General features: G+C 38.3%; 1 protein-coding gene across 1 annotated transcript in view; it reads left to right on the top strand.

The window, feature by feature from the left end:
• The window catches only part of Stk31 (serine/threonine kinase 31), an 84,730-nt gene that overhangs the window by 30,061 nt on the left and 39,951 nt on the right, over positions 1-14,718 (top strand). Inside the window, 3 exon segments of the mRNA XM_040737074.1 lie at positions 1,023-1,197; positions 11,845-12,024; positions 12,446-12,562. Of these exon segments, the coding sequence (XP_040593008.1) occupies positions 1,023-1,197; positions 11,845-12,024; positions 12,446-12,562 (472 nt within the window).

The raw sequence follows: 14,718 nt of genomic DNA, 5'->3' as shown, positions 1-14,718 counted from the left end.
CTCAGGTATATGTAATTTGAGATACCCTTTTAGATAATTTTCAATTATCTACTTGAGGCAGAAAGCCAGACTAGATATCCTGTATACCAATATATTATTTAAAATATTATTTTATGTTTGGTGTTTTGCTTACATGTATGTTTCTACACCACATGCATGTCTGGTGCCCTCAGAGGTCAGAAGAGAGCCTTGGATTTTCTGGGCCTGGAGTTACAGAAGGTTGTGAGCGGCCATGTGGATGCTGGGAGGAAAGTGAATCTGGTTCCTCTACAAGAGCAGCCAGTGCTCTTAACCACTGACACTGAGCTCAGTGGTTCTCAACCTTCCTAATGCTGCAACCTTTTAGTACAGTTCTCTTGTTGTCGTGACTGCAACCATACAGTTATTTTTGTTGCTACTTCATGCCTGTAATTTTGCTGCTGTTGTGAATTGTAATGTAAATGTCTGATATTTCTGATGAAAGGGTTGACTCAAGGGGTTGCAACCCTATATTCTTACCTGCGGTGATCCAAGCAATGATGTCATGGAGGTTTGGTGGATTTTTACTGATTAGGAACTAAACGAATAAGGTGCAAGGGAGGAGGGAGTAGAAAAGAACTGTATTTGTTGTTCATGATGTTCTTTGGAGTGATCGTGTTAAATGGAATTTGGAATATAAGAGAGTGGAGACATTGTTTTTGAAGTGCACCCCAGTGAATACAACGTAGCTTTCATTAAAATAATTTATTTTCATGTTTTGATACAGAGTCTCACCATATGGCCCAGACTGCTCTCAAATGTGTATAGCTGAAGGTGGCCTCAGATTTTGTAAGAATCCACTTTGGCCTCCCAAATTCTGGGATTTCAGACTTGGGCTAACATGCTCAGCTTCAATTATTTTTTTTTGTAATGTTGAGTTAGGCAGTGGTTTTAGTGTCCAAAATTAATTGTAAAATGTGTTATAAAATTCCACAGTAATTTCAGTTTTTGAATATCAATAGCCTTAGCATATTTTTAAAAACGAGTGAATTTGTTTTTAACAGGGAAAGTTTGGCTGCTGGTGATTTTAATTTAGGGTCTAATGTCAGCTTGGCAAAAATTAAACAGGACCAGAAACTTATTGAAGAGAATGAAAAGCTTAAGACAGAGAAAGAGGTTCTTCTAGAAAATTACAAGGCATTAGAATTGAAAGTTGAACAAACTTCGCAAGAGCTTCAGGTATATCAGTGGCTTGTGATAAAGTTATTTTATGAAATTTGTGCACTTACTGCTCTTATTTGTTATTTTGTTACTCTGTCTCCATCCATTCTCTCTTGATATTTATGTGAGGAGAATTTTTTCTTGTATTTCAAGCTAACCATGTGTATATTTCATTGGCTGTTTGAAATTTTTCATTTGTATTTTCTCTCATGTTCTTGAATTGTGAGTTCATTGTGTACAGGTGCATTTACATGTGTGTGAACGTATATGTGGAGGCCAGAGGTTAATGTCAGATGTTTCCCTCATTCCACTTTACTTTCTGAGACAGGCCTTTCTCTGAACTTGGAGCACGCTGATTTGGCTGGACTGACTGGACAGCAAACCCCAAAGATCCTCCTTTTTTCTGCCTCCCCTGTCCAGTGCTTCATTACGGATGTGGACCACTGTGGTGCTTGACTTTTCAGTGGATTCGGGAACCTAACTCTGGTCCTCATACTTGTTTAGCAAGCACTTTACTGACAGAACCAGCTCTACAGCCCCTAAAACTTTTACATTATGGAAAATCTCAAATATTCCAGAAAGAGATAAGTCATGATTAATCTCTACATTGCTCATCACTATTTTTTTTACAGTCTTTGGTTTTTAAAAATCTATTATTAAATCTATACTTCAGGTAATGTTTCAAAACAAGAACAATTAATAGTATTTCACATTCTTAAGAATGTGTCTATTTCTGTGTGTAGTGGTACATACACACCTTTAATTCCAGCACTGGAGAGGCTAAGGTAGGCAGATCTCAATGGGGCTGAGGCCATCCTGGTCTATATAGCAATATCCATGCCAGCCAAGTTTACAAAAAAGAGTATATATCTATTGCTAATATATAAGGATGTTAAACTAGAGTTGAGTGTTGTGGTGCATGCATTTTTTAGTGCCAGCACTTGGGGCAGACACAGGTGATTTTGATGTCCGCCTAGTCTACATAGTGAGTTCTAGACTGTCCAGGGTTGCACAGTGAGACCCTGTCACCACCACCCAGTGTCACCATCACTTTGACCTTTTCCACTTCCTTCAAACAAGTACTAGGTACAGGTGCCCTGGGTTAGATCCCAGCCCTCCCCAACTGATAGTCAACAAAATTATAACAATACTATATAGTTCGTAGTAAAATAAGCAGTAATTGCATAATACCATTTATATCACATTTCCCATATTGCTTTATGGAGTGTTTAAAAATTATCCCTTTCAACTAGAGTCCTAGACTTAGTATTAGCTGTCCAACAATTAATTCAGTTCTGACAATAACATATTTTAAACCCTAAACATTTTGCTTGAGTCTACCTAAAAAGTTACTTGAAGGCTAGAAGTATGGTGTCCTAATTAGTTCTCACTGATTGGTATATTTTTTTTAAACATTTTGCTTGAGTCTACCTAAAAAGTTACTTGAAAGCTAGAAGTATGGTGTCCTAATTAGTTCTCACTGATTGGTATATTTTTTTATGTTTCAGCAAGAGAAAACAGTTACCATGGATCTGACTAAGCATTTAGAAAGCACTCTGAAGACGTGTGTAGGAACCAGGCTGAAGAATCTAGCTGCTAAAGTGGCACTATTGAAAGAAATTAGGTACTTCAAAGCAAAATTTATGTTTTTCTTTCAGTTCTGGTTATTGAGCCCAGAATCTTACACATACTAGGCATATTCTGAGCAAAAATTTCAGCCTCAAAGAATGTTTTATATGTGGATGTAAATGTGTGTTTGTGTGCATACTTGTGCTTGGGTGCATGTGTGGAGGTCACAGCACAACTTCGAGTATCATTCCTTATGTGCTTTCTACGTTGGTTGGTTTTTGAGACAGGGTTTCTCACTTTCTGAACTCACTAGGTAGGCGGTTCTGCCACCTAGACCCAGGGTGCACTGGTCTCCACCTCCTTAGCACTGGGGTTAACATTTTGAGTGTAGGTTCTGGAGATTCAAGTTGGGTCTCCATTCTCCATTGTAGTAAGCACTTTATCAACTGATCTCTTTAGACCCCCCCCTTCAACAACACTTTTTGTTTTGCAAATAATACTTAAAAATTGCTCATTGGTGTTTTGCATAAAATTTGTGTGTATACTGTTTTTGCTTTTAAGGTTTAGTCTTTGGATTTTTATGATTTCAAAGAAAATGTTCCAAACCTAAGATTAATTTTACAGAATCTTTTGGTCCATTTTCTGGTCTCACTTAAAGCCATAGTGCCTTAAGTTCATATTTGAGAGTGAAATTAGAAGCCCCCCAGCCCACTTCAGCTTCTTAGTGTTGGCTTGATGGAAAACCAGTATGTTTAACTGTACTATTTGAGTTTTTTTCAGTTTACTGAAGCTGAAGTTTTTTTTTCCATTTTTAAAAAAAGTTTATGTCCTGGTTGCAGTTTCTCTTCCTTTACTCTCTTCCCAGTCCTTCCCCCAACCTTCACCTCCCCTCTGTTCCCACCCCTCAAGTCCACTCCTGTTTCTGTTTAGGAAAGGGCAGATCTCCCATGAGTTTCATCAAAACGTGACATAATAAGTTGCAGTAAGACTAAGCACCTCCCCATGTATTAAAGCTGGACAAGGTGACCCCTATGATAAGTATGGTCCCCAAAGCCTGTAAAAGAGTAGGAGACAGCCCCTGTTCCTACTGCTAGGAGTCCCACAAGAGGCCCCAAGCTACACAACTGTAACATATATGCAGAGGACCTAGGTCAGTTCCACGCAGACTCCCTGTTTGACAATTCAGTCTCTGTGAGCCCCTATGAGCCCAGATTAGTTGATTCTTTGATTTTTTTCTTATGTTTTTTGACCCCTCTGACTCCTATAATCCTTTCTCCCCCTTTTTTGCAGGATTCCCCAAAGCTTCACCTAATGTTTGACTGTGAGTCTGCATCTGTTTCCATCCGTTGCTAGATAAAGCCTCTCTGAGGACAATTGGGCTAGGCACCAATCTATGAGTATAGCAGAATATTGTTAGGCACCATTACATTGACATTTTCCCTCTGCAGTCATACTTGGTTTTATCCTGGATCTTTGGGTCATCCAGCCTATGGGTCCTGGTACTACAGGCAGTATAAGGGGGTGGCCTCGTCTCCTGGCAGGGGTTTTAGGGTAGGCCAGTCATTGGTTGGCCACTGCCTCAGTGTCTTGGCCATCCTTACCCTAGCATATCCCATAGGCAGGACAAACTTGAGGTTGAAGGTCTGGGGTGGTTTCCCACTCCCTCTACTTGGAGTCTTGCCTGGTACAGGAGATGGCTAGTTCAGCTGTGTATCTGTTGTTGTTAGGAGTCTTAGCTGAGGTCATCCTTGTAGATACCTGGGAGATTCCCTTGTGCCAGGTTTTTCCCTGACCCCAAAATGCCCGCCCCTTTCCAGTAGACTCTCTTAGCGTTACCCCAAGGTATTTCATGTTGTTCGTGGCAATTGTAAACGGTAATGTTTCTCTGATTTCTTTCTCAGCCCTTTTGTCTTCTGTATGTAGGGTTACTGATTTTTTTGAGTTGTTCTTGTATCCTGCCACTTTGCTGAAGGTGTTTATCTGCTGTAGGAATTCCCTGGTAGAGTTTTTTGGGTCACTTATGTGAGCTATCATATTATCTGCAAATAGTGAACGTTTGAGGTCTTCTTTTCCTTTTGTTGATCTCCTTTTGTTGTCTTATTTCTCTATCAGGAACTTCAAGTACAATATTGAAGAGATAAGGAGAGAGGGGACTGCCTTCTCTTGTTCCTGATCTTAGAGGAATCGTGATGAGTTTCTCTCCATTTAGTTTTATGTTGGCTGTTGGTTTGCTGTATTTAGCTTTTATTATGTTTAGATAAGTTCCTGTTATTCCAGATCTCTCCATACCTTTATCATGAAGGGGTGTTGGATTTTGTCCAATTCTTTTTCAGCATCTAGTGTGATTTTTGTTTCTCAACTTGTTTATATGATGGATTATATTGATGGATTTTCATATGTTGAACCATCCTTGCATCCCTGGCTTGAAGCCTACTTGATCATGGTGGATGATTTTTCTGATGTGTTCTTGGATTTGATTTGCTAGTATTTTATTGAGTATTTTTGCATCAATGTTCATGAGGGATATTGGTCTGAAGTTCTCTTTCTTAGTTGTGTCTTTGTGTGGCTTGGGTATCAAGGTTATTGAAGCCTTGTAAAAAGAGTTTGGCAATGACTCTTCTGCTTCTGTTGTGTGGAATACTTTGAGGAGAATTGGTATTAGATGTTCTTTGAATTTCTTCTACAATTTGGCACTGAAGCTCTGAGCTTTTTTGGTTGTGAGACTTTTGATTATTTCTTCTATTTCATTAGGGGTTATAGGTCTATTTAAATTGCCTATCTGTTCTTGATTTAGTTTTGGTCAGTGATATCTATCTAGAAAATTATCCATTCCTTTAAATTTTTGAATTTTGTAGAGTACAGGTTTTCAAAGTATGACCTGATAATTCTCTGGTTTTCCTCAGTGTCTGTTATTATGTACCCCCTTTCATTTCTGAATTGCTAGTTTGCATGTTCACACTCTTCCATTTGGAAAGTACTTATCTTGTTGATTTTTCTTGAAGAACCAACTCTTTGTTACATTGATTCTTGTATTTTCCTAGTTTCTACTTTCTTGATTTCAGCTCTCAATTTGATTATTTCCTGGCATCTACTCCTCCAGAGTGAGTTTGCTTCTTTTTGTTCTGGAGCTTTCAATTGTGTTGTTAATTCTCTAGTGTAACTATTCTCCAGTTTCTTCATGTGGGCACTTTCTTCTTAGCACTGCTTTGAAAGTGTCCCATAAGTTTGGGTATGTTGTGTCTTTATTCTCATTGAATTCTAGTAAGTCTTTTTCTTTTTATTTCTTCTTTGACCCAAGAATGGTGCAATTGCACATTATTGAATTTCCATGAGTTTATAGGTTTTCTGCTGTTTGTGTTGTTGTTGAATTCTAACTTTAAAGCATGGTGGTCTGATTAGATACATGGAGTTATTCCACATTTTTTTGTACCTGTTGAGTTTTGATATGTTGCCAAGTATGTGGTCGATTTTAGAGAAGGTCCCATGTGCTGAGAAGAAGGTGTATTCTTTTGTGTTCGGGTGGAATGTTCTATAGATGTCTGTTAAACACACTTGGGTCATAACTTCTGTTAGTTCCTTTGTTTCTTTGTTAAGTTTCTTTTGGGTAGTCCTGTCTAGTGGTGAGTGTTGGGTGTTGAAGTCTCCCACTACAAGTGTGGGAGGTTTTTTGTGATTTGAGTTTTAGTAATGTTTCTTTTATGAAAGTGGATGCCTTTTGTATATGGGGAATGGATATTTAGAATTAAGACTTCATCTTGGTGGATTTCTCCTGTGAAGAGTATGAAATGACCTCCTTCATCTCTTTTGATTGATTTTAGTTTAAAGTCTAACTTGTTAGATATTAAGATTGCTACCACTGTTTGTTTCGTGGGTCCATTTGATTGGAAAATCTTTTCATAACCCTTAACTCTGAGGTAACGTCTGTCTTTCAAGCTGATGTGTGATTCTTATACACACTAGAAGGATGGATTCTGTCTTTGAATCCATTCTGTTACCCTGTGTCTTTTTATGGACAAGATAAGACCATTAATATTGAGGAATATTAATGACCATTGGTTGCTCATTCTTGTTTGTTTGTTTTGGAATTGTTCTTGTTGTTGGAATTGTATGTGGATTTCCACCCCTTTTTTCTTTTGGCTGTTGGTAAAGTGGGATTATGTATTGCCTATGTTTTTCTTGTTGTAGTTAACTTCCTTAGGTTGGAGTTTTCCTTATAGAACTTTCTGTAGGACTGGGTTAGTGGATATGTATTATTTAAATCTGGTTTTGTTATGGAATATCTTGTTTTCTCCATCTATAGTGATTGAAAACATTTCTGGGTATAGTAGTCTCAGCTGGCATCCGAGGTATTTTAGTGTTGGTAGAATATCTATCCAGGACCTTCTGGCTTTCAGAATTTTCATGGAGAAGTCAGGTGTAATTCTTATAGGTTTGCCTTTGTATGTTATTTAACCTTTTTCCTTAGCTGCTCTTAATATTCTTTCTTTATTCTATATGTTTGAGGTCTTGATTATTATGTGGGGAGGGGCCTTTTTTGTGGTTCACTCTATTTGGTGTTCTGTGGGTTTCTTGTACTTTCATTGGCATGCCTTTCTTTAGGTTGGGAAAGTTTTCTTCTATGATTTTGTTGAATATGTTTTCTGCCCCTTTGAGGTGGCTTTCTTCACCTTCTTCTATACCTATTATTCTTAGGTTTGGTCTTTTCACAGTGTCCCATATTTCATGGATATTTTGTGTTAGGGATTTTTTAAATCTATTTCTCCTAGTGTATCTTCAACACCAGAGATTCTCTCTTCCATCTCTTGAATTCTGTTGGTTATGCTTGCATCTGTAGTACCTGACCGTTTGCCCAGCTTTTCTATTTCCAACATTCCCTCAGAGTATGTTTTTTATTGTCTCTATTTCAGCTTTCAAGTCTTGCACTATTTGAATTGTTTCTTGCATTTTTTGCTTTGTCTTTTCCTGCATTTGTTGCATTTTTTATTTGTTTTTTCTTCCATATCTTTAAGGGATTTTCTCATATCGTCTTTGAGGGCCTCTATCATTTTCATGAAGTTGTTTTTAAGGTCCTTCTTTTATCCTTCAGATGTTTGGGATGTTTGGGTCTTGCTGGTGTTGCACCTGTAGATTCTAGCAGTGTCATATTGGTTTTTCTGTTGCTGAGTGTGTTTTTATATTGTATCCATCCCATCCCTTCTTCCAGTGGGTTGAGAAGGAGTCTCTTTCTCTCCTGGTGGGTACGGGACCAGGGTTCCCTTCTGGTGGCTGCAAACAGGTCCAATCCTCTGGTGGCTCTCCTCTTCCCGTGGATGTAGGCGGTCCCAGTACAGCAGTCTCAGGGTGGGCTGGACACCATTCAACGCAGTGTACAGTCCCCAGGCCTCAGCTGGTTATGTGAAGAGCAGGCCGGAAGCAGGCCCAGGGTTGCCTTGTTGTGTGGGCAGAGAAAGGGACTAGCATGCCGGGGTGCTTTGGCTTCTGCTGGGATGGGAACCGCAGTGGCTTTCCCCATGCACAGGAAGCTCATTTTAGTTTTTTGTTTACTTTTTTTATTTCCAGTGTCCACTTTAATTTTGTCTTCATGAATGCCAAATTTCTATGTTGATAAAAATGCATAAACCACTGTTATATTATCTCAAATATTATATTTAAACAATTATCTTTTTAAAATAAATTTTATTTAAATTAAAAACAATCTTATTTTACATACCAATCCCAGTTCCCTCTCCCTCCCATCCTTCCATGCCCCCCACCAGGCCCCTATCCCATTCGATATCCAGTCCCCAAGAAGGGTGAGGCCTCCCATAGGGGATCACCAAAGTCTGTCACATCATTTGGGATAGGGCCTAGGCCCTCCCCCATGTATCTAGGCTGAGAAAGTATTCCTCCCTTAGTGAATGGGCTCCAAAAGCCCATTTGTGCACTAGTGATAAATGCTGGTTTCACTAGCAGAGGCCCCATAGACTTCCCAAACCTCCTAACTGACACCCACGTTCATGGGACCTGGTTCCCTCCTATGCTGGTTCCCCAGCTGTCAGACTGGGGTCCTTGAGCTTCCACTTGCTCAGGTCAGCTGTTTCTTTGGGTTTCCTGAGCATGGTCTTGACCCTTTTGCTCATTACTCCTCACTCTCTTAACTGGATTCCAGGAGTTTGGCTCAGTGCTTAGCTGTGAATCTCTGCTTCTGCTTCCATCAGCTATTGGGTGAAGGGTGTATGTTGGCATTAAGGTAGAATTTCTTTCCTTAGGAGATTCCTTTTCCTGCTTGTCATTGATGTTCTACCTAAACTTTGTGGATATTGTAAACAAAATATCTAAAACTTAAAAGGTAACAAAAAAGCTAGCATACAAATATAAGAGAAAACATGCAATGTTTGTTTCTTTGGGTCAGGATTACCACACTCAAGATGATTGTTTCTAACTTCATCCATTTACGTGCAAATTTCATAGTTTTTCTTTTTGGTTTTTTTTGCCCTTATATCCCAACCAGTTTCCCCTCACTCCTCTAATTTCATTTTTTCTTAACAGTTGAATAATATTCCATTGTGTAAATCCACTATTCTCATCCATTCATCAGTTTATGAACAGCTAGACTGTTACCAACTTCTGGCTGTTATGAGTAGAGCAGCAGTGGTCATGACTGAGCAAGAATCTCTGTAATAAGGTGTAGAGTCTTCTGGGTATATGCCCAAGAGTGGTGCAGCTGGATCTTACACTAGCTGTATTTCATCCTTTTAGGAACCTCCACTCTTGTTTCCATAGTAGCTTGTACCAGTTTCCATGTCCATCAGCAATGAAGAAGTGCTCCTCTTGCCCACATCTTCACTAGCATTTGCCCTGATTGGTTTTATTAATTTTGGCTATTCTGACTGTGGTAATGTGGAATTTTAAGTTTGTTTTAATTTGCATTTCCCAGATGTCCAATGTCATTGAACATTTTTATTTAAGTGTTTTCCAGCCATTTCATCTTCTGAGAACTCTGTTTAGTTCTGTATCACATTTTTAATTTGTTTATTTGTTTTATTGACGTTCAGTATTACTTCTTTGTGTGTTTTAGATATAAATTATCTATTAGATTATAATTGGTAAATGTATTTTCCTATTTTGTAGGTACAGATTTGATAGAAGATGGTGTCCCTTAGTATACAGAGTTTTTTTTTTCTAAAGCGACCTGAGGTTTTATTCATTAATTCTTGGCCTTTATTCCTGAAGAACTGGTCCTGTTGTTCAGAAAGTCTGTTCTTATACCAATGAGTTTCAGTCTATTCCATAATTTCTTCTGTCAGATGATTCAGGGTATCTGATCTTATGTTGCTGTCCTTGATCCATAAGTTGAATTTTTAGAAGGTGGTAAATGTGGCTCTGTTTTCATGCTTCTATTTGCAGCCATGCAGTTTGATTATCACACTTACTTGCCTTTTATCCAGTGTGTAATTTTGGCTTCTTTGTCAAAAATCAGGTGTCTGTAGGTGTGCGGAATTATGTCTTTGTCTTCAAGTCTATTCTGTTGATCAATGCGTCTGTTTTTGTGCCAAAACCATCTTGTTCTTATTTCTGTGGCTCTCTCATACAATTTGAGGTCAGGGATAGCACTACCTCCTGCACTTCTTTGGTTATACAGGATTGTTTTAGCTTGTGTGTGTGTTTCTATATGAAGTTGAAAACTGTTCTTTAACATTTGTGAAGAATTGTCTTGGAATTTTAATGGGGATTGCTTTGAATCCACAGATTGCTTTTGTTAGGATGACCATTTTTACTATACTAATCCTACTAGGAGATCTTTCCATCTAGTAATATCGTTTTTAGTTTCTTTCTCCAGTGTTTTAAGGTTTTTATCATAAAACTTTCATTCGCTTGGTTAGAGTTAGCCCAGGACATTTTAAATTATTTGAGGCTTTTGTGAAAGGTGTTTCATGACTTCTTTTTCAGTCTTTTGGTTATTTGTATATAGGAAGGCTCTGATTTTTGTGAGTTAATTTTGCACCCAGCTACTTTTCTGAAAGTTTTTATCAGTTGGAAGAGATTCTTGGTGGAATTTTTAGGATGGTTTGTTTATTATCTGATAGTATTACCATATTATCTGTAAATAAAGATACTTTAAGTTCTTTCCATTTTATGTTCACTTGTCTTATCGCTCTAACTAGGACTTAAAAGCACTATATTGAATAAGTGTGGAGAGAATGAACAGTCTTGTCTTGTTGCTGATTTTAGTGGAATTGCTTTGGGTTTCTCTCTATTTAAGTTGATGTTGGCTGTGGGCTTGCTGCAAACTGCCTTTATTGTGTTGAGGTATGTCTCATGTGTCCCTAATCTCTCCAGGACTTTTATCACAAAGGGCTGTTAGATCTTGTCAAAAGCCTTTTTTTGTATCTAATGAAATGATAATGTTTTCTTCTTTTTGTTTTGTTTATATAGTGGGTTAATTTTTTTTGATTTACATATGTTGAACTGTTCCCGCATCTGTGGGATGAAGCTTACTTTTTATGTGTTCTTTGATTTTGTCTGCAAGGATTTTGTTGAGTATTTTTGTATCTATGTTCATAAGGGAAATTGTCGTGTAATTTTCTTTATGTGGTTTAGGTATAAAGGAACTGTGGCCTCAAAAATGGATTGGGCAATGCTCCTTCTGTTTCTATTTTGTGGAGTATTAGCATTAACTCTTAGAAAGTCTGGGAGACTTCTGCGCTAAAATCATCTGGCCCTGGAAAATTATTTGATTGGGAGACTTTTAACGTCTGCTTCTATTTCCCTAAGGATGTAGGTCTGTTTCAATTACTTCTCTGATCTCGATTTTAACTTTGGTAGGTGGTATATATTGATAAAATTATCCATTTCCTTTTGTTTTCAGGTCTGGTGGAGTATGGGTTTCTAAAATACGTTCTTTTGATTCTCCGGATTTTCTTGGTGTCTGTTGTCTTATCCCCTTCTATATCTAATTTTGTTAATATGGATATTTTCTCTCTGCCTTTTAGTTATATTCATACAATTAGGGATAGGGATTCAACATTATGATATTCTGTTTCTAGAATCCTAACTTAGTGCTTAAATTGTCACACTAGGTCAATTACTTTAACAAATGAATATTTCTGTCTTTAGGACTTATCAACTTCTTTAGAAGCAGTGTATGGAAAGGCCACAGAAGGGACTAATTCTGAAGAAATACTTATAAAATTTTGTGACTGGCAGTGTAGCAAAAGAGAAGAGTTCACCAGTATTAGGAGTGAGACAGAGGCTTCTCTGCAGCATCTTGTGGCATGGTTCCAGAGCAGTCAGAAGGTAAGCAGAGCACCCAATTAACAATGTTGGTGGAAGGAAACAGGGATTGAATATTTGTTTCAATTTTGCTCTTCATTGTTCAATAGTTGACATTATCTACTCGTAGCAGTTGGGATTTTTCATAACTTTTCATTTAGACTGTTATATTAAAATCATGTTGATTTTAGTTCTGTTTTTCTCTTTTCATTTGAATTGACCACTTGTCTTAACTGCCAGTTTTTTTGAAGCATTCTGTGCTAATGTATGTCTTTTTCCTCTTTGTAAGTTTTACAAAGGTGTATCGTTTGTTGTTTTCCCGGAATTTTACTTTTTGTGTTTGATCCATGGTATAGCCTCATGCTCTACTTCAGGTATATATGCACAATAAATGCTAAGTCAGGTAATTAATTTAGATGTACCATGCTTTTATTTTGCAAATAAGGTTTTTGATCTATCTTTGGGTGAATCACTACCTTCAGAAGACATGATTGGTAATATTGATGAGATTCTAGAGAAGACTGAGTCATGTGTCTACAAAGAGCTGGAGATATCTCTCATTGTGAGTAACAATGATACTACCATTTGCTTTGAGACAGCAGTTTCATTTACTAACTGGGTTGTGTTAGCCAATAATATGAGTTCTCTTGTTAGATAGAATTAAGACTTACCTTCATTTTCCTCTTTCTAGGCCTGCTTGAAACCGTTACACTATCAAGGTCTAATCTAGTATAATTCAGTGTCTCCATTCTTCCACAGGCCAGTGTTTTCATTTGAATAGGACATTTCACATTAAGAAAGACTAATGCTTGATTTTAGGAGACCTCTCCTTACCCAATATGGATTGGCTTTCTCTGCAGTTTGGTTTCTGGGTTCAACATATCCAGTGCATTTAAGAAAATGGGAAAAATATTCACTAATCCCACATCTGACAGAGGGTTGATCTCCAAAATTTACAAAGAACTCAAGAAGCAAGTATCCAAAACACCAAAGGACCCTATTAAAAAGTGGGCTGCAGAACTAAATAGAGAATTTTCAATAGAGGAGTCTAAAATGGCTGAGAGGCACTTGAGAAAGTGCTCAACATCCTTAGCCATCTGGGAAATGCAAATCAAAACAACTCTGAGATACCATCTCACTCCTGTCAGAATGGCTAAAATCAAAAACACCAATGACAATTTATGCTGGAGAGGATGTGGTGAAAGGGGGACACTCCTCCATTGCTGGTGGGAGTGCCAACTGGTTCAGCCACTTTGAAATCAGTATGGAGATTCCTCAGAAAAATGGGAATAAACCTACCACAAGACCCAGCAACTCCACTCTTAGGCATATATCCAAAAGATGCCCATTCATACAACAAAGATGTCTGCTCCACTATGTTCATAGAAGCTTTATTTGTAATAGCCAGAACTTGGAAGCAACCTAGATGTCCCTCACCCGAAGAGTGGATTGAGAAAATGTGGTACATCTACACAATGGAGTACTATTCAGCAGAAAAAAATAATGGAATCATGAGATTCGCAGGCAAATGGATGACACTAGAAGAAACCATCCTGAGTGAGGTAACCCAGTCACAAAAAGAGAAACATGGCATGTACTCTCTCATATATGGATTTTAGACATAGATCTGGGGAGTGCCAGCCTACAATCCTATGGCCAGAGAGTCTGGGAACAGAAACTTCATTTAGTGGCTGATCGAAGAAGAGGCAGACTCCCTTGGTTAAGTACTGAGCTGAACTCAAGAAAGCCAGTAACAGAGAGGGAGGACTGATGATCAAAGGGATTAAGACTGGGCTGGTTTAACCCCCAGAAACAGCTGACCAGACAAAGGTTAACTCTTGAATCCCAGGCATCAGCCTGGGAATCCAGCATGGGACTGATCAAGACCCCCTGAATCTGGGTGTCAGTGAGGAGGCCTAGGGAATCTATTGAGCCTTGGGCAGCAGATCAGTACCCATCCCAAGTATACACACGGACTTTGGACTCCCATAGAACAATGTGAGGTGCACTCTCACCCTGATGTCTTGGGGGAAGGGTCTAGGCCCTGCCCTATATGAAATGACAGACTATGGACACCCCCATGGAGGGCCTCACCCTCCCTGGGGGAATGAGAGGATAACGGGGGGTGGGGGAGTTGGGGGGAGGACACGAGAGGAGGGGAGGGAATGGGAGAGGGACCTGGAGCTGACTTGTGGAGCAACCTCGTTTCTTATCTAAATTTAAACTGGAAAATAAAAAAAAAGAAAACACTCATTAAATGTTATGAAAATAAAGTGAAAAGTGGGCAACATTTGGACATATATACACTAGGCCCCTTTATTGTGTACATTCACTATTCCATGTCAATGGATAATAAGTATAGGTGTCAAAGAGTATTTTGTAATTTAGACCTATAAGCCTTGCTTATTGGGGCAGTTAACCCAGTTGTTAGCCTGCTTTCCAAAGTCTCAGTGATAATACTTTCCATTTTCTTTCTTTTTTGAAATATTATTTATAATGCATTAAAATAAATTAGTGTTTACTGCATTCTCTATTAAATAGGTTTTGTTGGTTTTATAAGACTTGATTTTAGAAGTTGGTGAGAGACAGTTTCTGAAAGTAACTTCAAGTGTTGAGTTTGTTAAGTTATATTCTGTTTAGAATATTGATTGTCCTTATAGCCTTTCAGACAACTTCAGAAATATTTATAGTATAATTAGGATCGCATTTTGCCCATGA

This window comes from Mesocricetus auratus, unplaced genomic scaffold (assembly GCF_017639785.1).
Source record: "Mesocricetus auratus isolate SY011 unplaced genomic scaffold, BCM_Maur_2.0 Super-Scaffold_100676, whole genome shotgun sequence".
NCBI classification, from domain to species: Eukaryota; Metazoa; Chordata; class Mammalia; order Rodentia; family Cricetidae; genus Mesocricetus; species Mesocricetus auratus.
This window is presented reverse-complemented; position numbering and strand designations above follow the sequence as displayed.